This window comes from Pyrgilauda ruficollis, unplaced genomic scaffold (genome assembly GCF_017590135.1).
Source record: "Pyrgilauda ruficollis isolate IOZ18807 unplaced genomic scaffold, ASM1759013v1 scaffold57, whole genome shotgun sequence".
Classification (NCBI taxonomy): Eukaryota; Metazoa; Chordata; class Aves; order Passeriformes; family Passeridae; genus Pyrgilauda; species Pyrgilauda ruficollis.
In genome coordinates, this window is record NW_024527377.1 from 3,017,745 (window position 1) to 3,038,699 (window position 20,955).

The 20,955-nt window shown below is 38.1% G+C and overlaps 1 protein-coding gene across 5 annotated transcripts in view; it reads right to left on the reverse strand.

The window, feature by feature from the left end:
• Positions 1-283: 283 nt before the first annotated feature.
• FAM13B (family with sequence similarity 13 member B) overlaps positions 284-20,955 on the reverse strand; it is a 44,691-nt gene continuing 24,019 nt past the window's right edge. For 2 of the 5 annotated variants that reach the window (XM_041481840.1, XM_041481843.1), the window contains 17 exons: positions 20,248-20,406; positions 18,208-18,343; positions 17,962-17,985; positions 15,625-15,692; positions 15,012-15,066; positions 14,492-14,639; positions 11,965-12,030; positions 10,693-10,903; positions 9,045-9,174; positions 8,499-8,580; positions 8,004-8,233; positions 7,591-7,674; positions 6,696-6,791; positions 4,412-4,495; positions 4,142-4,314; positions 3,625-3,726; positions 284-2,630 (listed from right to left, as the gene is read on the reverse strand). In XM_041481840.1, the coding sequence (XP_041337774.1) occupies positions 2,507-2,630; positions 3,625-3,726; positions 4,142-4,314; positions 4,412-4,495; positions 6,696-6,791; positions 7,591-7,674; positions 8,004-8,233; positions 8,499-8,580; positions 9,045-9,174; positions 10,693-10,903; positions 11,965-12,030; positions 14,492-14,639; positions 15,012-15,066; positions 15,625-15,692; positions 17,962-17,985; positions 18,208-18,343; positions 20,248-20,406 (1,972 nt within the window). In that variant the 3' untranslated portion in view covers positions 284-2,506. The remainder of the gene's footprint in view (positions 2,631-3,624; positions 3,727-4,141; positions 4,315-4,411; positions 4,496-6,695; positions 6,792-7,590; positions 7,675-8,003; positions 8,234-8,498; positions 8,581-9,044; positions 9,175-10,692; positions 10,904-11,964; positions 12,031-14,491; positions 14,640-15,011; positions 15,067-15,624; positions 15,693-17,961; positions 17,986-18,207; positions 18,344-20,247; positions 20,407-20,955) is intronic. The other 3 variants (XM_041481841.1, XM_041481844.1, XM_041481842.1) reach the window with 2 other exon arrangements.

Here is a 20,955-nt window from a genome sequence, read left to right on the forward strand (position 1 = left end):
CTCCCAGTGTGCTCCCGGGTCACTCCCAGCAGGAGCTGAAGCCCAGCCGGCACCAGGATCCAAGCTGTCAGCCCAGGAGCGCTGGGACCCCTCTGCTGCACGGGCAGAACACGGCTCCAGGGGATGCAGTTCCACTCGAGCCACCACCAGGGCACATCGTGGAATCCAGACCCTCCTCACAACACCCTGGAGCTACAAACAGGAGCAGCAAAGGACTCAGCACTCCTTTTCAAGAGATGGCAGTGGAGGAGAAAGCATGATGAGAAACAAAGATACAAGACAATAAAGGTTAAGGTACTTTTATTATAAAAGTCTATACAATGAGCACCAGACATAGCAATGCAATTATATCTGGTTAAGTTATATATATTCCATATCTATATATCCATATAGATATATAGTTTTTGCTTTTACCAAAGTAAAACTGTTATATCACAAAATGCCTAGTTCTACCATTTATTTATTGCTCAACAAGGATGGCACAAAACACACTCAGCATAACTGTTGCCATGCTTATCTACTATACTGAATAAACAGCCAAACACTGCATAACAAACACAAAGCAGCTGTTAATTCTGAATTGGAACCAGTCTGATCACTCACTCACTTATAAAAATATTGGAATCATATAGATTTAAGCATTATAAAGGAGGAATATATTATTTAAAACATTTAAATAGTGCATATTGACATTTTGCATGTGGTATATAAAACACAAACATTCATGTACAACACTATACAGTACACATTAGTTTCAATGTTTGGATACACCCGTGTCTGCAGACTGATAGAAAAGGAACTGAAGTGTACATTGCACAATGGAACTGAATAAAACTGGTAAATGGTCTCAAAGACTACTTTAACCTCATAATTCTCTAAGGTCCCAGATCACTTTGCAGTTAAAAAAAAAAAAAAAAAAAAGAAAAAAAGGCATACCACCAGTGCTCAATAGTTTTAGTGCTTTTTTTTTTTCTGAATTCCAAAATTACATGCCTATAAGCAGAGTAAAACAAACCAAGAAGTATTCTACAGTACACAAATGAAATCTGAGCACTAAAAAATCCTACTTGCAACCTATTTCATATGCTTCATGACAGAACAGCAAGTCTCTGAGGTTATGTGCGAGCCATTTCTTACATCGTGAGAAAGTTCATTTTTGGTCTTTCATAAAGCAGAGTGAATCATTGCTATGTTGACATTAGCCAGTCATAAAAACATGCAGTGAGAGTAGGTGCATGCAAAACATGGCCACAATCAAACTGATACACTGAATTTAAAAAGAAAAACAACTGAGAAAGCACCAGCTGAAATTAACATTTTGATTTTGCCAGATCAGAAACAGCTGCGGATGGCTGCTGCAGAGCAAAGCTAGTCCCTAAATCATCATTCAGCACAGCAGATGTGATACTCAAAACATTATTTAGATTCAACTCTGAAGCTAAATCATGCAAGGCCCATAAACTGTTTTGCTTACATCGTAAGGATTAAGTAATGTATTTTTATTCTCCAACTGTAAAACAAAACCGTGATAAACAGCAGTAATCTTCCCACTCCAAACCGACGGTTCTCCCTGTGGTGCATGTTAACTATACTGATTTTAGCCCTTGACACCATACTCATTTCAGGTACAGTGGGATTTTAACTGTCCTAAGCCAGCTCCTTTCTGTGGAGCCACACAAGTTTGAGCACCACCAGATTTCCCAAACACCACAGTGTTCACTGTGCTCCTCAAATCTTCCGAAAGCGGAGATGCCGTATCCAATTCAGCCCAAACACTACGTCACCACTGGCTGACAAACAACAACCGAAAAAGGGATCAAATGAACAACAATGACATGAGTCCTGTAGGCAGCATGTGATTGAACTTTTCAGTTTTCCAAGGTTTAAAAGCCACTAAGAAAAGGTCACTTTCTGGTTTGTCCACTGTCACCTTTATCAAGGAGGAAACGTGACCGCTAATGAGCAAAATCCATAGACGTTAATTATTACTGTGTACAGGTGGAATTTAGAATACCAAAAAACCAAAGTTGTTCCACAGCAGTCCTTTGAAAGGAATTACAGTCTGTTTAAGTGTTCCAAGAATTAAGAGCTGTACCCTTAATTTGCTGATTTTTTAGGCAAGAGGAATAGTTCGGTGTAGCATTACAATATTAATAATTTCTTCAACAATGCAAAAGGTTAGTAATAACAAAAGTCTCAAAGTTCTTGAATGCTAAAGACAAAAAAAAGCTATGGTTGTTTTGGAACAGGATGGATGCATCTGGAATACAAAACTTCGATGGAAACTGTGTTTGCTAAAGTTGGATAGAGCAGTCTCAAACTCAGAAACCTTACTTGCTCTCTAGACAGGACCTACTTACCCTTCAAATATGTCCTAGTGGCACCACAGTAAAGTGCACAAACTGGATTCTTTCAACAGTGCATGACACATGAACACAAGCACCCAATAAGTACAGGGGTAGTATATGGAAACAGCATGTTACTCAACAGGTTGGAGGAACATAATTTAAATTGATTTTGAAGAATCTTGTTTGCTGATAAGGACTTCTAACAGCCTCAGTTTGGCTTTGATTTTCTTGTACTCCCTGTACTCATCCAGCATGGGGACCCGATCTTCTTTCTGTACATTCCTGTAAAAAGACAAACATCAAAATTTCAACTACATCCTCTATCCTCCAGCAAGCCAAACACAGAAGCAGCTACAGGATTATTTTAGGGCAGATGAAAATATTATTGGCAGCTTGTTCACCAACAACAGGCATGACATAGTTTATTGTAGTTAAAACTGCCATCACCTAAAAAACTGAATTAAAAATCCAGCAGAATTTATTCAGCACAACTGCTCCAGCAGTGGGTAATAATCATTGCCCTAAGCTCTCCTGGGAATTTTACAAACAGGATATGAAGAGATTCATTTCAGATTCTGTGTACACACTACAGAAAAAGACATATTTAAGTCAATCTACGTTTTTTACTGTAAGTAGATTGACCCACAAATTGGCAGCAGAGCATTATTCTTACTGGACTATAAAAAATAATCTATTAATATGATTAACGTAATTATTTGCCATTGAAGTCAAAAGGAGTTTTGTTCCAAATTCAGAAGTGCACGATGAAGCCACGTTACTGGAATTTGTGTGACCCGTGCTCCAGGAGTTTGTAGCTCAGGAGAAGGCACAGACAAGTGACAGCATTTGCCAGTCAAGAAAGTGACCTCTTAGGAGCACGACAATTCATGACAAAACAAAGAAACCTAAAAGAACTAAACTATATGGAGAATAAAAATTATAAAAACCTTCACTGGTAAAGCAAATATCCACTGCCAGAACTGACCTACTGCAACAAGGGGCAAATGGGCAAATTTCCCTGCCCTATGTTAAAGAACAGGGATAATATGGGATTTTTAAAATTAAAAAAGAAAAAATCATACTATCTAGTAGGTTGTTTTAAATGCTATTTTTAAAAAATGGAACTGTTAAAAATACATCAAGTTTTCTCCCTCAGGAGATGATCCACAGCAGATCAAAACAGAACAGATTCCAGCTGACAACATTCAAAGTTAGAAAATGCACTTGGCTACATAATGAGGCTGCAGCCCAGCATCTGGTTTGGTGCTAAACAAACCTTCCATTCTGCTGATAAAACTCCTCTTCAAATTCTCGTAATGTCTTACGTAGCTTCTTTTTCTCAGCTCTGGCTTTCCACAGTTGCTCCAATAATTCAGGCCTAAAAATTTCAAGTGAAAGAAAAATATGTTGGCCGTACAATAGAATTTAAATTCCACTGAAACAACTGAGCTAGCTCCACTAATAATTTATTTGTCTGGCTCATGAGGAACATGCTGTCAGTTTGAAAGTGAAATATTGAGAACAAACTAGCAGTTAATAAAGGGGTATAAATTTTCTGCTGTCTACACAGCTCAAGTAAGGCTGAAGAAGGTTTAGAAGATACTAAATAATTCAGAGTACAAAAAGATCTTAGTCAGACATGTCAGAGCAAAGAACACTCATTCAATCCAAACATTTCCTGAGAAGTGCTGAACATGTCACTCCCTTTCACCCAACATCATAGGTTTAGTATCATGACTCTAACTACAATAATGCAACTACTATAATTAAATTATCCACTCAATTGTCCATACATAGAAGCAGCTCGGGTGCTGGAGAGCCTCAGGTCCCGGGTGAGTTTCTCTTGACCATCTTCAATATCGGACTCAGAGTTTTCAACTGGGCTTAGAACGGGCTGTGTTTGGGCAGCAGTTTTTAAGATTTCATTCAGGTCTGTACACAAACCATCACTTTCCTCCTCTTCCTCCTGAAAGTGAAAACAGAAATTCAAATCAAATATGATGTATTTCAGTTCCCTATTACAAGTACTGGGAAGTATTTTTTTTTAAATGCACTTCACCTACCTTAATTTCTTCAAAAAAATGGGCAGTTTCACCTTCAATAATGGGCTGTAACATCTGCCCCCGCCTCTTGGTTGATGGTGATCCCTGAAAAAATGTAGATTTGTTTCAAAATGTACAGTAATACATCAAGTACTGTTTGAAGTCAAAATTACATTGAAATCACCCAAAATTTCCTCTCTGAGATGAATAAAAGACAGCGAACATACAGAGCACAAATAAAATAACCATACAACCCAAAAAGCTCAGGTACCCAAGGTATCCTTGACACAGAAATAATTGCTGTAGCTTATAATTCACTTTAAAATATTAATTTTCAGACTTAAAATAAAAAGCATTTGCCCTCTCCATGTTTTGTAGAAGATTCATAAAGTGCAATGACACCTCTGAATTTTGTACTTATTTTTGTTCTTCCCAAACCAAAGCACAGTTACAGAGGCCAGAGCTGGTTATCTCCTGCCAGACATCCATTGGGAATCCTGCCTGGTTCCTTTTCCAGACCACTCTGAAGCCCTGCAGGTGGAAGTGTGAAATCAGAGCTATGTGTTGCCACCTCAGAGTCAAAATCCTCTGAACTCCAGCCTAAAGCAAGTGCCCCTGTGCTGCCCAGGTGCCTGCTGCACACTTGCCATAATGTCCTGCTCATGCTTTATCCCCAGACAGCAGAAGCAACTCCAAGAGATGGTCTCTGGACAGGAAAATGTGAAACACAAAAGCCACACAGACAATGACCTGTCAAAAACTTTAGTTAGTGAAAGGTAAAGTCTCCTGCTTCTCTGGACATTTCCATACAGGTTTCAGTGCCTGTCATTGGTGTACCAGGATAAAGTAAGAGATCTCATGGAATCAATTGTCATACAAACCTAAAAATCCATTCTTAAATATCTGGCACTGAATATAGACTACTTAGAAGCTATCACTGAACAATCCTTGGCAGTAAGAGAGAGCTCCTCATATCTCTTATAGGTTTCCAAAGCAAAGACCTGTGAAAGAGATTTTACAGGTGCTGCCTACAGCACAGATTAGGAATCATGTTCCTGACATCTCTCCTGAATTTAAAATCCTTCTGGTGGGCTATCACCCATCCCTTTATTTCACAGCCAAAAAACCAGAATGGCTATGGTACACTGATAAGGCTATCCAGAATGTAAAACCCATCTCAGCTGAAGAGTCAGAATTTGAGGGGAGAGATGGGATAGAGCTCCATCAGTCAAGGGCACGACCAAAAAGCTGTGACTCACAGAGAAACACATCGGTGCCTAAGAGCAACCTGTGTTTATGGAGTCCAGAAAGAGATTCTCATAGAAAAGCCCTTAAACTTGACTGTGATGTAAATAATGTTTTTCTTTAAAAGGAACCACCAAAAACAATGTACGTGCAAGAAAGGCAGAATCTTGACCTGGTCCCTTTATCTCAGTGTACTCCAGCTTAGAGGGGAGAGCTCAGAACTGTCAGTGACAATGTAAACAGCAGATTTATGTTCCTGCTGAGTAAGCCCAGCTACCTGTGTCTGGGAAGAACTGTCTGTATGCAAAGAGATTATCTCACGTCAGCTGTGCAGTCCCTTCATTCCAAAAGGGTCAGCAGCCAACATCCAAACAGGTATTTTGCAAGTCTGGGTCAGTATGCAAGGCTAGGATTATGGCTCATGCAGAACAAAACCAGCTGGCTGTCATGCCCCAGCTGCTTTACAGGTACTATAAACAAGGTTACATCAATTTCCTTGCACAGTATGAAAACTTTTCTTCCTCATCTCTTAGAAGACCACAGAGTGAGGATAGAAAATTCAGAAGGAAATGAAGTGAAAACACAATGAAAAAGCATGGATGTTGTACAGATGCTGCAGGTGCTGGTAATATGTCTGTCTCTAGGGAAGCATGAAGGAATGAAATGGCTTTGATGGCAATCCTGTCACTCAAGCCTCTGCTGACAGCAACCTGCACTGCAACTGGTGTTACTATTCTGGGGAGGACTAAAAGTACAGTATGTGCTGTGGATCCATACCTAGCACAAGCACTTGGGAACATCTCAGCTACAGCAAGTTAGCACAGCTCACTTACTTCCACAGAGAGCCATTTAATTCCCAATAGCCATCAAGGTCACAGACAGCTTGGAACTGCTCTGTTCTCAGCAATAAATCAATCAAATGCCTCAAGTACAATGACAACAATATCTCATCTCTTCCACAAGAAAGATGTTTCACAGAACAGTATTACTAGCTCTTCTAAAGGCAGCCTTGCAGTTCAAAAGTGGGAAAATAAATATAAATAGCATTTGTTTTACTCACAAGAATAGGAGTAATGCTTGCTCTAGTTAACATTTGTTTTACAAGTCTGTATCTGTCATAAAGTGGCTTCACAATATGTCTTTCTTCTCTAGTAACCTAGAGGCAGAGAAACCACAGAATTAATTATACCGGTCACTCCATCACAGACAAGCAAACACAAAGCCGTGTGCTTCTCCTGCCAGGCTACCAGCGCTGCAACTAGGAATATGAAACTACCTCACACTGTGTGTATGAAAGGGGGTTTATGCACATAAAAGGGAGTAAGTGGGTGCTTTTTCATTCTCTCTCACTTTAATACCCTGTATTTTTCAGGCAAAAGATTTAAACGCTTCCTAAAAATTAGGGGAGCTTCTGCGCAGGCAAACCCTGTATTTAAATATCCATGGAAAAGAGGCAAAAAAGGGACCAAGAACTGGGGGAAAAGATGTATGCCTGGCAATGATGATGGCTCTACAGAAATGAAAGGAAAAAAAGAAAAAGATGAAACTGTAGAGAAGGGGGTGGGAACTGTCCTTTCATTTCTGTTTCTGTGAAATTCAGAATAACATTTCCAGTCTTTTCTGAGGAAATTCAATAATCTTGTTTATTTTTAAGACATCTCTTTGCCTCACAGACATACAAGGCACCAAATGACACCCATCACTTTGCACACACCAATAACCTGCTGATTTCTGAAAAGGGGCCTAATAATACATACTTTTTTCTTTTTTTAGAAGTCAATGCAGCAAGTTCCTCAGATGACAACATGGAGGCCAATAGATACCTTTGTGTTTTGGAGAAGGGAAAAAAAAGAAGAACCCCCCACACCAGCATTAAGTTCTAGTCTTACTATGGCTCCAGGGTTACTGCTGTCTATGCACACAATGGCAGAGTTTGAAATAAAGCCAAGCATTACCGGCCGTCCATGTTGGCTTTCATAATACAGGAGGCTCTTCTGGAGAGATGTTTTCTCTTCTACCAAATGGTCCTTTGTCATTTTCTATCAAGAATAATCAGCATTTAATCAAACACAAGTCACTTTTATTCGCTATCCAGATGCCTAAGCCAAACTTATCTTAGTTAATATCATACAAGCCACCTTCCTCCATTTAAAGCTGTTCAATATTGTCAGCACATACTTGTAAAGATTTTAATACAGAGCAAGGAGGATGTAGTTCATGTTGATAATTTCCCCACTGAGTCTGAAATATGATGGCCTGGTAAAGAGCTGCTAGCCAGAGGCATCATCATGTTGGATCAAGTAGTACCTCAAGTGCTCTATTTCCCCCTTATTCTCTTACAAAGAGCCTATCCAAACCTTATGCTTACCTTTATATCTTCTGGTAAACATCTCTCAACTCGTTTTTCCTTTAATCTTTTCAAAATGAGTTCAAGTGTAGCCTCCTTGGTGGGCTTCTTCTCTTTCTGCACAACCCGCATCTCATCTTCATTTTCTTCATCCTCTTGGTCAAGAGAGGAACCAAAGCTTTTTGGAAGAGTGTTACTTCGTGGGCGTGTTTGAGGTATGAATTCTCCCTCTGAGCTCCTCTGCTTTGCATCTGAAATGGGAAAAACTGCTCAATCCAAAGGTTTAAAAGAAATAACACAGTTTATTTAACTGCAAGTACAGGAACATAGCAATTTGCATTGGGAAAGTTTCTCTCCTGAAGAACTAAAGCACAAGAATAATTTGATTTTTGAATAGCGCAGAATGTAGAAACGAAACATTTTTGTGTGCTGTGGAATTTTATGAACGACTTAGCCATTTCAGTCATGAAGATAATTTGTGTTAGTAGAGAACAAGAAACTGTAGCAACCTCTTACCTTTTATTTGCTTTCTCAATTTGGTAAGTTCAGTCATCCATTTTAAAACTTTTGGATTGGCTGCAATATCACTATAGGAGGGCTGAAAAGAATACAAATAAACTACATATTAAAACAAACACACTAAATCTTGTTTATATGTACTTCTTTGAATATTTGGTAATATTTGTGATGGTGAATGTGAACAGTTACAGGAATGCCATTGAGTATCAGCTCCGAATCTCAGTGCCAACATAAGGACAACACTTGTGAAAAGAAAACTGAAACAACTTCAGCAGCTGAGCCAGAGAGTGGTAAGACACTTCTGCTTTCCCACACGTCTGAAATGGCCCCAGTCTCTCAGCAGAACTGTCACTCTGTCCCCCTTTGGCTCTGGCATTCTGGCAAATTTTCTAAATACTGCTGTTGCTCAGCTCCCTTTTGCAGACAGCAGTATGTAACAAAATTCTCATTTGTGAACACAGTTATTCAATAATGAACTACAAGAGTCACTCAGCCCTCCCATGCAGTCCTTTATCCTGAGTAAAGACGGAAGTGCTAACCTACCTTACTGTTTTTCTCTTTTTCAAACTGTTCCTCAAATTGCTTTATTTTTTTCTGTAATTTCTTGACAAGCTGATAAGGTGTCTTGTCTTCCCTTTTGTCATCTTTTGAGCTAAAGGATGCTCTTCGTGTTCTGTTTAAAAACATTATAAAAATCTCATTTAGATAATTAAATGAGTGCAAACAAGATGGATATTCAAGTCAGAGATTAATAATTTCGTTTTTTCTCCAGTTCATAATCCATTAATTTCAAGCTTTCAGAGCTATTTACTCAAACTGCTTTGAGCTGCTGCCTTCAAGATGTGATGTTATTTTTGTCTCTCTAACAGGAGCAATACCCACAACAGAAAAACGGTATTTGAAATTCAAGTGTAATGTACCATTAATTGCCAATCTTCTGGTGCCTGGGCTATTTATAAAAGTTACCATATACTCAGCTGTTCTTCAAGTACTGTGCACAGAATAAAGCCCAGGCTAGAAAATACCACTGAACAATCTTTGGTAATTAAACAGCTTCACTCAACTGTCTCAGGCAAGTTAAGAGATAATTAAGCCCAAAAGTATCCACATAATTTGTTAGTCTTACTAATAAATTTCTTAGATTTTACTAACAGACTTCTAAAGTATGTGGTTTTGGTTTTATATCATTTTTCACACAGCTCCTTGACACTTGCTGCTCTTGCAAAGCATTTTTTGCTTCAAGACTGACGTGAGAATTTTCCAGAACACTTATCATACAAAGTGCCTGAAACATCCCTCAACACAGCCAGTGAAATCTATGCAGCTCAAAATAATAGCAATACTAATCTAATAATCTACTGGAGCAGATCCTAATTAGTTTCAGAATGAGGAGAACAGCTATTATCAGCAGCATTTTTCTGCAGGTCAGTCTTCTACATAATTTTAACAGTACTTGTTAAATATCTTCTGTAGCTAATTGGGGATAACTTGCACAAGGATCTTTTGGCATCAGTAAATCTGCCAGACAGACAACTAGAAACTCTAAGCTTGTTCCAATCTCCTGTTTCAGGCTTTGTCATTTTTTTTGAGATTATTTCTTCCCTAACAGGGATGAAAATTCTTCTCAACTTCCCTTTCCCAGTAACAGGAGCAGACAGTACAGGTCACGGGTTATTACAGTTTTGGAGAGTCACACTGCCCAGTTCATACAAATAACCTGCTGCTTGTTTAGTGACAACTCTACTTTAATAAATTAGGTTAACAAAATACAAGAACAAAAAAAAAAAAAAGCCAGAGCTTATATAAAATCAGACCAGAGTCTAGCAAAGCCTAGTAAACAAAGGATATAAATACTACTTTCAGCCCAGGAAATGCCATTTGTCCAAAGCCATGACCAAATGCCAGGGAAAGCTCTGCAATCTTGTCCTATTTTTATCCTCTTTCCCTCAGCATCTGTCAAAGGCCAGTTGGAGAGACACGATCCCACCCCAGCTGAACCTCTGCTCTAACTCACTCCAGCAGTTCCTGGGCAGGCAGAGCAGTCAAAGGGTCACACAATGCTATGTTTGACCTTGGTCCTCAGTCCATTCAGATCATGAAAACCCACAGCAATCTCAAACAGCTGTATTTTCCTTTACATTTATGTGTGGCATAACACATCCTGCCCACCAGACTGCATTAAAATACACACCTAACAAAAGAAAGTGCTTTGGATGAGGAGTCCAACGTTTCTGGATCATGTAAGAAACGCTGGCTTTGCCCAAAATCCAAACTGCGATGTGACAATATGGGATGACAGTCCTCTTCCAGTGGATGATTAGTCATCCTCCCAGCCTGTGGGGAAAGCTGAGCTTCTCCAGATTCACTGTCCTCCTGCCAAGACTTGAAAGCAGGAAATGGATCTAGAAGATAAAAAAAGGAGAGAAAATGGTATTTTTCTGTTACCAGAACTATCAACAAGAGTCGAAACAAAAATGCGAACCCAATGCTTAGTCTTGTATGCTCTAGAGGATGTGGTGTCATACACACAGTGAATAAAAACAGTGAAATGCATCAGAAAGCTACAAATTCTGTCATATAACTGAAAGAAAAAGGTACTGAAATGAAGTATGCACACTAGGATCCCTTTTTCAAAGTGTATCTTGGGAGTATGCATTTCTGAGCAGTTCAACAGTTTAACAGAGCCTTATTTATGTATCAGAAATATAAAATAAGAATATGTTTATTGTTCATTGCAGTATTTTGCTGTGGAAATTCATTTTCATACTGTACTCATGTACTTTGAAAGTCGGTCCTCTTGGCTTTGAAGAAGGTAAGTTTGACAGTACCTCTTTAGGGACAATGCCCATTTGCTTAAGTCTTTTTCAAGGAGTGTTTTTGGGTTTTATGATAAAATCTACCTTAACACCACTGAGAAAAAGAGATTTCTTAATTTGTGGAAGGTGATTTTTTAGGAGGGAGATTCCAAAACAATCAGTTCTTTCAAATCCCTATGAAAAGCTCCTTGCTAACATTCTTTATAATTGACATGGTTTTCTTGCTGTCTAAAAAAAAAGCTGATACAGCCTTTCAATTACTTCAATTTAAAATCCCACCCCCCTTTTCCTTTCAGACTTGCCTGTTCTTTTTCCTAATTCAAATCTGAAATTTGAAAACTGGGTTCAAAGTGTGCAGAACAACAATAAAACCCACAAAGTCATCTTCAAAAACAAAATAACCCTTGTACCTGCTTTCCACTGCACATTTACTCAGTATGATTGGGAATTTTTTTCTTGTTTTTCAGCTGTGATCTTGCCTGTTTGCACAGTACAAGATACAAGAAGGGGACCTTTTTGAATCAACAAAAAAGCTGCAGATCAGAATATTCCCAAGATATAAGGGACAGCAGGTGAAGGGTTAGTTAGAAAGCAAACCATCAACTATCAAAAGGCAGATAACTGAACGTATGGCGAACCATACTTACCCTCCCCTTCTCTCTGCAGATGCATTGTTTTGAAATCAATGAGGGGGAAAGTGATAGGGCATGGCGCTAATAAAATGAAAAAGAATGGCAAAAATACTAAAGTGAACACACAGCACAGTCAGAACAAACTATACATAACATGTAAAGCAGGAAGATACAGTACCAGGGAAAAACATCCCATCTTTTTGGACCAGGCCCTGAGCACTCTCAGCTTCCAAGCAATTCCCATGGCAGGTAAGGATGCTCAGTCCTCAGCCAATTTGAACTTTTTACTGGAAAGATTTACAAAGAACTGGTAGAGGAATAGTAAAGACTCATTGCAGTTTAATAAGAGACTCATGCATCCTCACATGAACAAAGGCAAGCTCTAATGTTTTTGCTCAGAGCTTGTAAATAATAGAGATGGTGGTGATTTCCAAAAAAGCAGGGCAAATGCAGAAAAAATACTCAAAATATAGATCAACCATTCTGCATTTTCACCTTCGACCAGCAAGCATTTGATGTTGATTTTCAAGAACTCTGTTGCATACAGGCCTTTGAGTTTTCTATTAGATTGGCTTTAATAACCCAAATCTTGTAACTGAATTTGGACTAGTACAGATTTCTTAACAAAGTCACTCTACTTCAGTGGAATGCCACAAGGACTTGCAGTGCCTTGGAAGGCTGAGTTCCTAATAATCATCTTAAACAGGACTGAAGTAGTCAACATTCAAATACTTCACAGTGAAATTAAGACCTCTTGCAAAGAACATTATTTAATACCAAGAAGTAATAATATAAATTTATAAAAAGATACACTGCTTTATTTTCAAAACAAGGGTCATAAAGCTATTTGGGGAAGTAAAACCAAAAGCAACTTCATGAGCAGATTTAAGGAAATAATGAAAATGGATGCCACAAACCTTCTTAGAATACATATTAAGTCATCTTAACACAAACAGAGGATGTAACAAAATGTAATGTGCAAGTAAGCAATTAAACTAAATAAAACACTGAAAATATAAGCAGGATTTTTATGTTTTAGCTTTAGTTCTTAACTTGGGCAACAAGAACGGAAACCTGGACTCAGTGTCTTCGGGTGCCTGCAATTTGACTTCTCACATATGACATAGTCTGAATGTGCAGTTTGCTAGGGCTCAAGAGCACCAACCAGCAAATATCGTACAAAACAAATGAAGCCAATGACAAGTTGCAAACCTCATTATTTGCAAAAGGATAAAAAGGGGAGTGTGGACTCATGAAGGCAATTAATTTGCAAGGCAGTCAACAGCAGTAACAGTCAGTTCTCACCACTTGAGCTTCAGGACAAAGCTGTATGTGCTGACAGCTCGAAGCTGCACTGTTACAGAACACACATTCCAGCTTTACTTCCCTCATTTTAATACTTCCAACACTGCAACCACAAGTTAACTGCAGTGGTTCCTTGCTACCAGCGTCTTGCTACGGTTTCACTGTGACACTTAAAGGCATCTCAAGAAACAGCTGTCACTGCTGAAAGTTAAAACCCTGTCCCTGCACAGTTAACCTGCACTACATCCATCAAGTTGTATTGCAAGTTTTCCAAACCAGAAACGAGTGGCCTGTGGCCACAGCACTGTCAGTGACAGCTCACAGTGGTTTAGCAGCTTAGATCACTTGCATTTTTTAAGGTGTGATGACTCCAACACCAGGCAGAGGAAACAAGATACAAGGAAGACATAAAAAGAGAAGTATTTTGAAAAGAAGGTATTGACAAGAGTGTTTTGCTCTGGTTACAAAGGACTTATGGTTGTTTTAAGTAAAACAAAAGTTTTAACAGTTTAACCAGACATTTAAGCAATAAAATTCAGTCAAGTCACAAGCTCAAGGGATTGCTAAGCCTGGAAGGCAGCAAAGAATAAGGTCACAAACACAGGGAATCCTGTCTGAGAGAAAATTGTTACAAGTATTTTTCTTCTCCTAAAATGCAAACCGTGGAAGGACAAGGGGCACAAAAAAAATATCCATCTGCAACTTCAGCCTTTATTTGAAAATTCAGAGCTGCTTCAAGTTGTCCAATGACATGGAAACCAAAACAACTGACAGATTTTTCTGAAAAACTGAAATATGAACTGCTGTGTTTGGCAGGTTAGTGATTTTAAGTCAAATTCAGCCAATTCAATAGTTTACACTTAATAAAACAAAGACAAACAAGACACAATGATAATTTAAACTAAATTATACAATTAGACAAAGTGTTTTTAAAGACTTGGATGAGAGACTCAGGGTCATGAACTTTTAAAACAATAAAAAACAAAAACAAAACAAAACATGCCACCTAGAATGCAACTTGGACTTTTTTGCTTTCTTTCTTTAGTTTTCCCTTATATTTTTTCAAGGTTCTTAATTAAGCTGCAGATGGTTCTGAAACAAGATGAGACCTATGTCATGACTTGATTGCTCTTACCACGTGTACAGGAACATGCTGTTGTCTCCTGCTTTTACTTTGTAAATAGTTTTATTTATCACTCCTCCCTAACTATAGTGTGAGCTAAAGAGTGAAAATTACCTTCCCATTTGTCACCATCGGATACATTCTTCAGATCCAGATGTGGCACTTGGACACCCGGCGCTTCCTCGGGACCATGAACGCTGTCATCCCCCAGCACCTCTGAATCAGGGTTTGCATTAAGATCACAAGTCTTGCTACTTGAATCCTGTATTTAACAAACAGAACAATTTTATTATTACTTAGCAGCTGGAAATCAGGTATTTAATCAGTTCCAGCACTTCTAGAAATTTTAAGGAAAAAAGAAATCTTTCCAAAGTCGAGGAGTTAAGAATACAGACACACACCCCAGCAGCAGTCAATTATTTACATTCCAAAACATTTCTTACATGAGATGCATAAGGATAAACTTGCTGTGCTGCCCTAAGTTTCTGTCAAGTGACATGATGAGCTCTCTAACAGAGGTCTTGCAAGCCTTGCAGCCACCATAAGATGTTAAAAACTAAGTTTATTGTGTTATTTCACATTTATATTTCTTATAAGATGCTGTGTATCTGTATAAAAATGAAATCTTTCTTACCAGAAATGCCTCTGAAGATTTTCTATCATTGCCATCAAGCAATATACTATTTTCCCTAAAAAGAAGACACAGACCTCATTATTATTTTAAATGGACATTATCATTTAAATGGACAGGAAACACTATACACTCCCTTTTTTTTTTTTTCCCACAAATCCCATGCAGTTTAAGCCGATAGGCAACATATTTATTTAAGGCAATAATTAAAACTCTGGGGGATTAAAGTTAGATTACTTTTTTTCCAATTTCTGATCTTCACATTGAATTTCAAGTTGTAGCATGTAAACAACAATTAGACTTGAATAAAGCTGAAAATAAAACCAGCTCAGACCTTTATTCTCAAACAGAGAGCAAACATTTTAAAACTCAACAGAACAAAAACTGATATTTCAATCAGTGCTTAACTAAAGCTGCAAATTAACAGAGCTTTCTGGCTAGTCACTGTTGCTAACATTAATTCTTCAATCATTAAGAGCAATAAAATGTGCCAAAATATTTTGAAGAAAATAAATTTTTATTCTTCTGTTTCTCTTGCTCATAACATAGGGCTGATCACAAAAAAAAAGCTGTAGGTTAATCTTATAGATTTGTATGACTATAGAAAAACACAAACCTTTCACTATTATTTTCTCCATCAACATCATCATCTTCATCACACGGTTTCAATAATATGTCTGCAGTCTGTTAGGGAAAAGTATGTTTAGAAAGATTTGGGAATGGCTCTCAACAGAAAACATCTCCATAATCATCTCTGACCACAAAATGCCCTCAAGAACTGGAAGTTTCTTATGTGCGTGGATGGAAACTATGCTTTTTAACCATGTGACATTTTCACATCCCAAGTAAGGCCAGTGACCAGGTGTTGTAATCACCAGAAGTCAGATATAGACTTTTCATCTTCAGACAAACCGGTTTTTTTTAATTTCTTCAAGAAAGGTGTACCTAAAATTGTCACTCATGACATGAAGTTTGGGGTGACTAAAATCATGGCAGTTTGTACATCCTAGTCTCAAAAACAGTTGTGCCCAACATATATGAAATTAAACAAGTCTGACAAACCTTTTAAAGGAGCTACTAATCCCTGTAACTAAATAAGCAGCAACAGAATTGGAAGGGGATGAAAAAGTGCTGTCAGTTCTATGACACCATCTCACAAAACAAATTCAGATGAGTCCATGTCACCACTTTGTTCACTAGAAGTATTTATGCCAAAGCCCAGTAGTTGATTTCTTCAGAAAAGTGTCTTATTTGGGGGAATACAAGAAATTTGAAATAGAAAATATGTCATTTGGTTTTAAAGTTCAGGAATTCTCACAAAATGATCTTTACAGTGTCTGAATGTAACATCAAGTCACCAGGAGACTTCAAACACACCAACAGTTGCCAGCTTTATGCTGCAGACAGCAACTGACACCCCTGTCAGAAAAAACATCATTCTTCTGTTGACATTATTTCAGTCCTCAAGCCAAATTCCAATCTGGGGAAACAATTTTTAATTACAGTGCATTTGTCACACTCCAGCAGATAATTTCCATCGTGGAGATGAACTGTGTAAGTCTTGCACAGTCACACTTATTCGAATTGTGGAAACAGCTGCTTCCATTTCCATTTTGGGCCCAAAGGAGAACTCATGTGCAGAGCTTTCTTTTCCCACAACCCTACACACTCCTCTCAAACTCCTTCCATACAAGAGAATCACCACATTTCTCTTCAACCTCTCCCCAGATGGTACAACTCTCTAGTTGGAAACAGTGTATTAATAAGATGGAAAAAACTAACACTGAAAAAAACAAAACTCCACACCAAAATGTCACCATCTTACTACTGCCAACAATGGACAGAAGTCTATCAAAAAGCAAAAAAAGGCCAAGAATGACAGCAGGTGTGACAACTGAAGTATTTCTATTGTGCACTCACAAGCATCATATCCCCCTTTACATCCAATACCATGTTTTATGCATTTTGTGCTATAGGATAACAATCTAATTATTTTTTAGAACAAGTTTTGGCACTAAGGTATGAGGAAAGAACCAGGACAATGAATATATTCTGTGAAATTTAATTTACAGAATGGAATTCCAAAACAATATGCTAGTTTGTGGGAACAACTGGAAAATTTGGTTTGCTAGGTGATTCAAGAGAGTCATTTGGGATCCCCAACAGCACACAAAAGCCCAAGAGCAGAACACATCCCAGTAGTGAAAAGAACTACGGAAACATTTTGCTTTAATAAAAATACAGATTCCAGATGACTCAATTTCACTATGCTAAGGCATCCATTCCCATCTTTGCAAGTTCAAAGACCCATTAAATTCTTCTAGTTAATTTAAGTCTACTAACAATAGGTTTGCTTATCTGGTTATCTTTCAGGAAACAGTCCATAGACCAGGAAGATTTATGGACTCACAGGCAAGAAGCTGAAAACCATTGCAGAAACTTCTCTACACATGTGTAACAAACATCTCCACCCACAAAATTAATGATTTAGATTTGTAACAACAAAAGTGTTAGCAAATAAATAAGGAACTATAGATTTGGTTTTTTCATTGGAAGGTCTTATCTGACAGCTGCATATACTTGATGCAGTGGAAGAATACTCTCTCCTCTTGCACTTTAACTGTTATCCTTGATTTCATTTTTGTCAGCACATATTTTACAGAATTCCTTGACTCCATCAACTAGTGCTGAAAAGAACAGGATATCTCTGCCTACCATAGAAGGAACTGGAAATAGAGAGGAAAGGCTGTAATTAGCTAATGACAAAACCTTCCTAGCACAAGCACAGCCAAGAGGCTGCAAAGTCTCAAGGTGACTGCTACCCTTTCCTGATCCATGCAAGGTGACTCTGGGCTATGCTGTAATCAGCTCTACAGCTTCTGCTCCTCAGGAAGCCTTTACTAACACAGATGGCATTCAAACCAGTGCTATGCTGCCTCATACTCCAGCTTACCTCAGCAGAAGGAAGGGCTGGTATCTGTGAAAGAAGAATGGAAAAGTATCAGCCAGGGACCAAACAAGTCACACCAAAATACACAGAGATTTCTCAGTGCACATGGCACAACAAGGAAGACAACTGACTGCACAGAGCAAAAGCACCACATAAAGCTACATCAGAGCTCTTAGGAAAACTTGGATCTCTAGAGCACTAAAGTTGCAGCAACTTATGATTTGATATACAGGAGAATCTTCCTCTCACCTGAATGCTTTCTTCTTCCTCAGTTACAGTATCTTGTTTCATAGCTTCACTGTCTAAATCAGTGCAAACCAATACTTCAGAGCAGTCTCCTGTGTTTTCACTGCTACCAGTGTCATTATCTTCAATAACATCATTCCTAAAGATACAAACAGAAAGACTTTAGAAACCTGTTGTTACACCTTAAAAAAAAAATAAAAAAAAAACCCACCACAAAAAAAAAACACCTCCCCCCCTTTAACGTTATCCAACATCAGGATGTTTTTTGTTTGAGTTTTTTTTTTTTTTTTAACAGAATTATTCTGACCTGTAGGCAAAATTAATTATTAATGTGGTGTTTTGTACATCCAGACATGACAGACGTAATAAAATGTATTTATTTGATTCTTGTCTGAAGGGTCAGGCATACACCTCACACTTACAGTACTAACCTAAGGAATTAAATCACCATAGCCAGAAGCAATGACATCCTGAAACTACAGTGACTCAATGACACTGCTGTGGCTACACTCCTCTCAGTACTGAGGCCAGTTAGTTTATAGCTACTGTCACTGGGTTCCCCTCCAGTGAGAAATCACATTATTTCTAACATTTAATCTGCTAAGACTTCAACTTAAGGCATGTAACACTACAGCCAGATTAAAACTAATTGACACCATATTTATATTCACATATATGCTTTATGTGCCACCACATGACTCTGTCATTCATCACAAGCCTTTGACTTCTTTGCCTTCCTATTCCTCACTCAAAAAGAATTCCAGACCACATCAAGAAAGCTCCTTCTCTATCAGATATAGAGAAAATAAACAAGATGGGTTGAAAATTAACATTTTAACTCTTTTTTCTTAATTAGCACTAAGAAATTGGCACTGGATCATTGCTTTTTTCAGTTCTTAATTTAACTGTGTATTTGCCTTGTGCATACTCTGCTGCTTTAAAGAACCCAGACACCCCCTTGAAGAACAATATCATGTATCCTCTCTCACAGTTAATCCACAGTGGAATGATGATCAGAAGCATTTGCAGCAGTGCCTGTGCCAGAGGAGGATACTGGTTTCAAACCGGCAGTGATGGCACTTGGAGCCTCCTGCTCTGAGATCAGCCAACCTTTACAGCACTTGCACTGGGACTGAAGGAATTCAGCTGCTACAGGGCTGAGAGGCAATTACCCCCTTACAAACTACTTCAAAGACATTGAATCTTTAGGATTAAAACTCAGATTTAATTGATCATTACCAGCAATGACTATTACTTTTATGATCCACTGCAAACTTTATTCCTATCTTCTAAAACCAGTAAAGACTGAACAATTTAGAAAAGAGCATCTAAGTCTCTGAACACTTCATGTATTTCAGGTTCTGTTCATCTGTTCCAGCTCTGACCAACAAAGAATCTTAGGTACTGAAATCTTAACAACACATTTTTGAAGTCTGAGTATTAATCACAACTACTTATTTTTAATGAAGCACCAAAATGTACCAGCTTCCAAATGCTGCCATGGCAATCACTGCACTCAGAATCTGTCCTGATTTAAAAGAAAAATAAAATCTGATCAAATAAAGTTGGAACTGTATGCAAATAGACCCACAGTGGTCATTCTATCCATTTTTGGCTGTTTCATTGACACTGGTAGCCAGAGCAGTAAAGTAGTTATGTTGATGTGGAAAGACAGGGCTATGAAACAGAATCTACAATAACTTTAATACGTTAAAATTTTCTTGTAAATCACATGGATGAGATAAGAATGAAAGCACTGGAGTAAATTTAAGTTCCTGTGCTATTTGCACAGAATTCAGCAGTAAAGCAGACACTACCCTTCACAGCATTTTTAGCTATAAGATCAATTTAAAATACTTCTGCTTCAAGAGCAATTGATTACTGGCACCTGATGGAAGCTGATTTGTTTTAAAATACATACAACTGAAGTCAACAGCCAAAGTTGTAACTTTTGGGTCTAGGTGGGGGGTTTGGGTAGTTTTTTTTGGAAGAGTTAAGATACACAATCCTACAGAATTCATCACAGACACAACAAAATCTTACTGGTTGTTAGATCCTTCCTCATCCCCACTGGGATTTTTTGTTTCATTGTTACAGCCCAGTCGTTGTTGTTGCTGTATGTGTTTCAGATCGTTATCCAAGCTGCTCTGCAGGTCGAAAAGATGCTGTTCCACAGCTGCTCTGATTGTTCTTTCTAAAATGCTAAAAAAGAAATAAGATGGAAAAGTCCTATTAAGAGCTCTACTTTTGCACTGATCAACTAGACATAAAAGCAGAGATAAACCTTACATGACAATAATTTTTGATGGCAGTACTTCAAGGCAGGAGACTAACTTTTCCAAAAAGGCAGTGGAAATTACTACACTTACTATTTTTTAATCCATTAAGATTTACATGAAGTATTATGAAGTTTATCAACAGTACTTTAAGATTAATCAACACATTACAATAACTAACCTATTTTTTAACAATTATACACAAAAACTTATAAGAGCCTTATAGATTACTGTGACAGTAAATTCCTGTGTCTGTAACAGGTGAGAATCAACCCTGGAGCAAGTTCCACTTCATCACATGTGGCTGCACCCTCTCCTGAACAGGGCTGCCATCTTAAAAGGCAAAAGTCAACAAATAGGAGCAACAATCAGCAAGTACCTGATGAAGGACACAGGATATATCCAAAATTTCATCAAGAACATTACTCTTTAAAAACAGTATTCTTTAAAAACTACTCCACTGAGCACCTGTCAG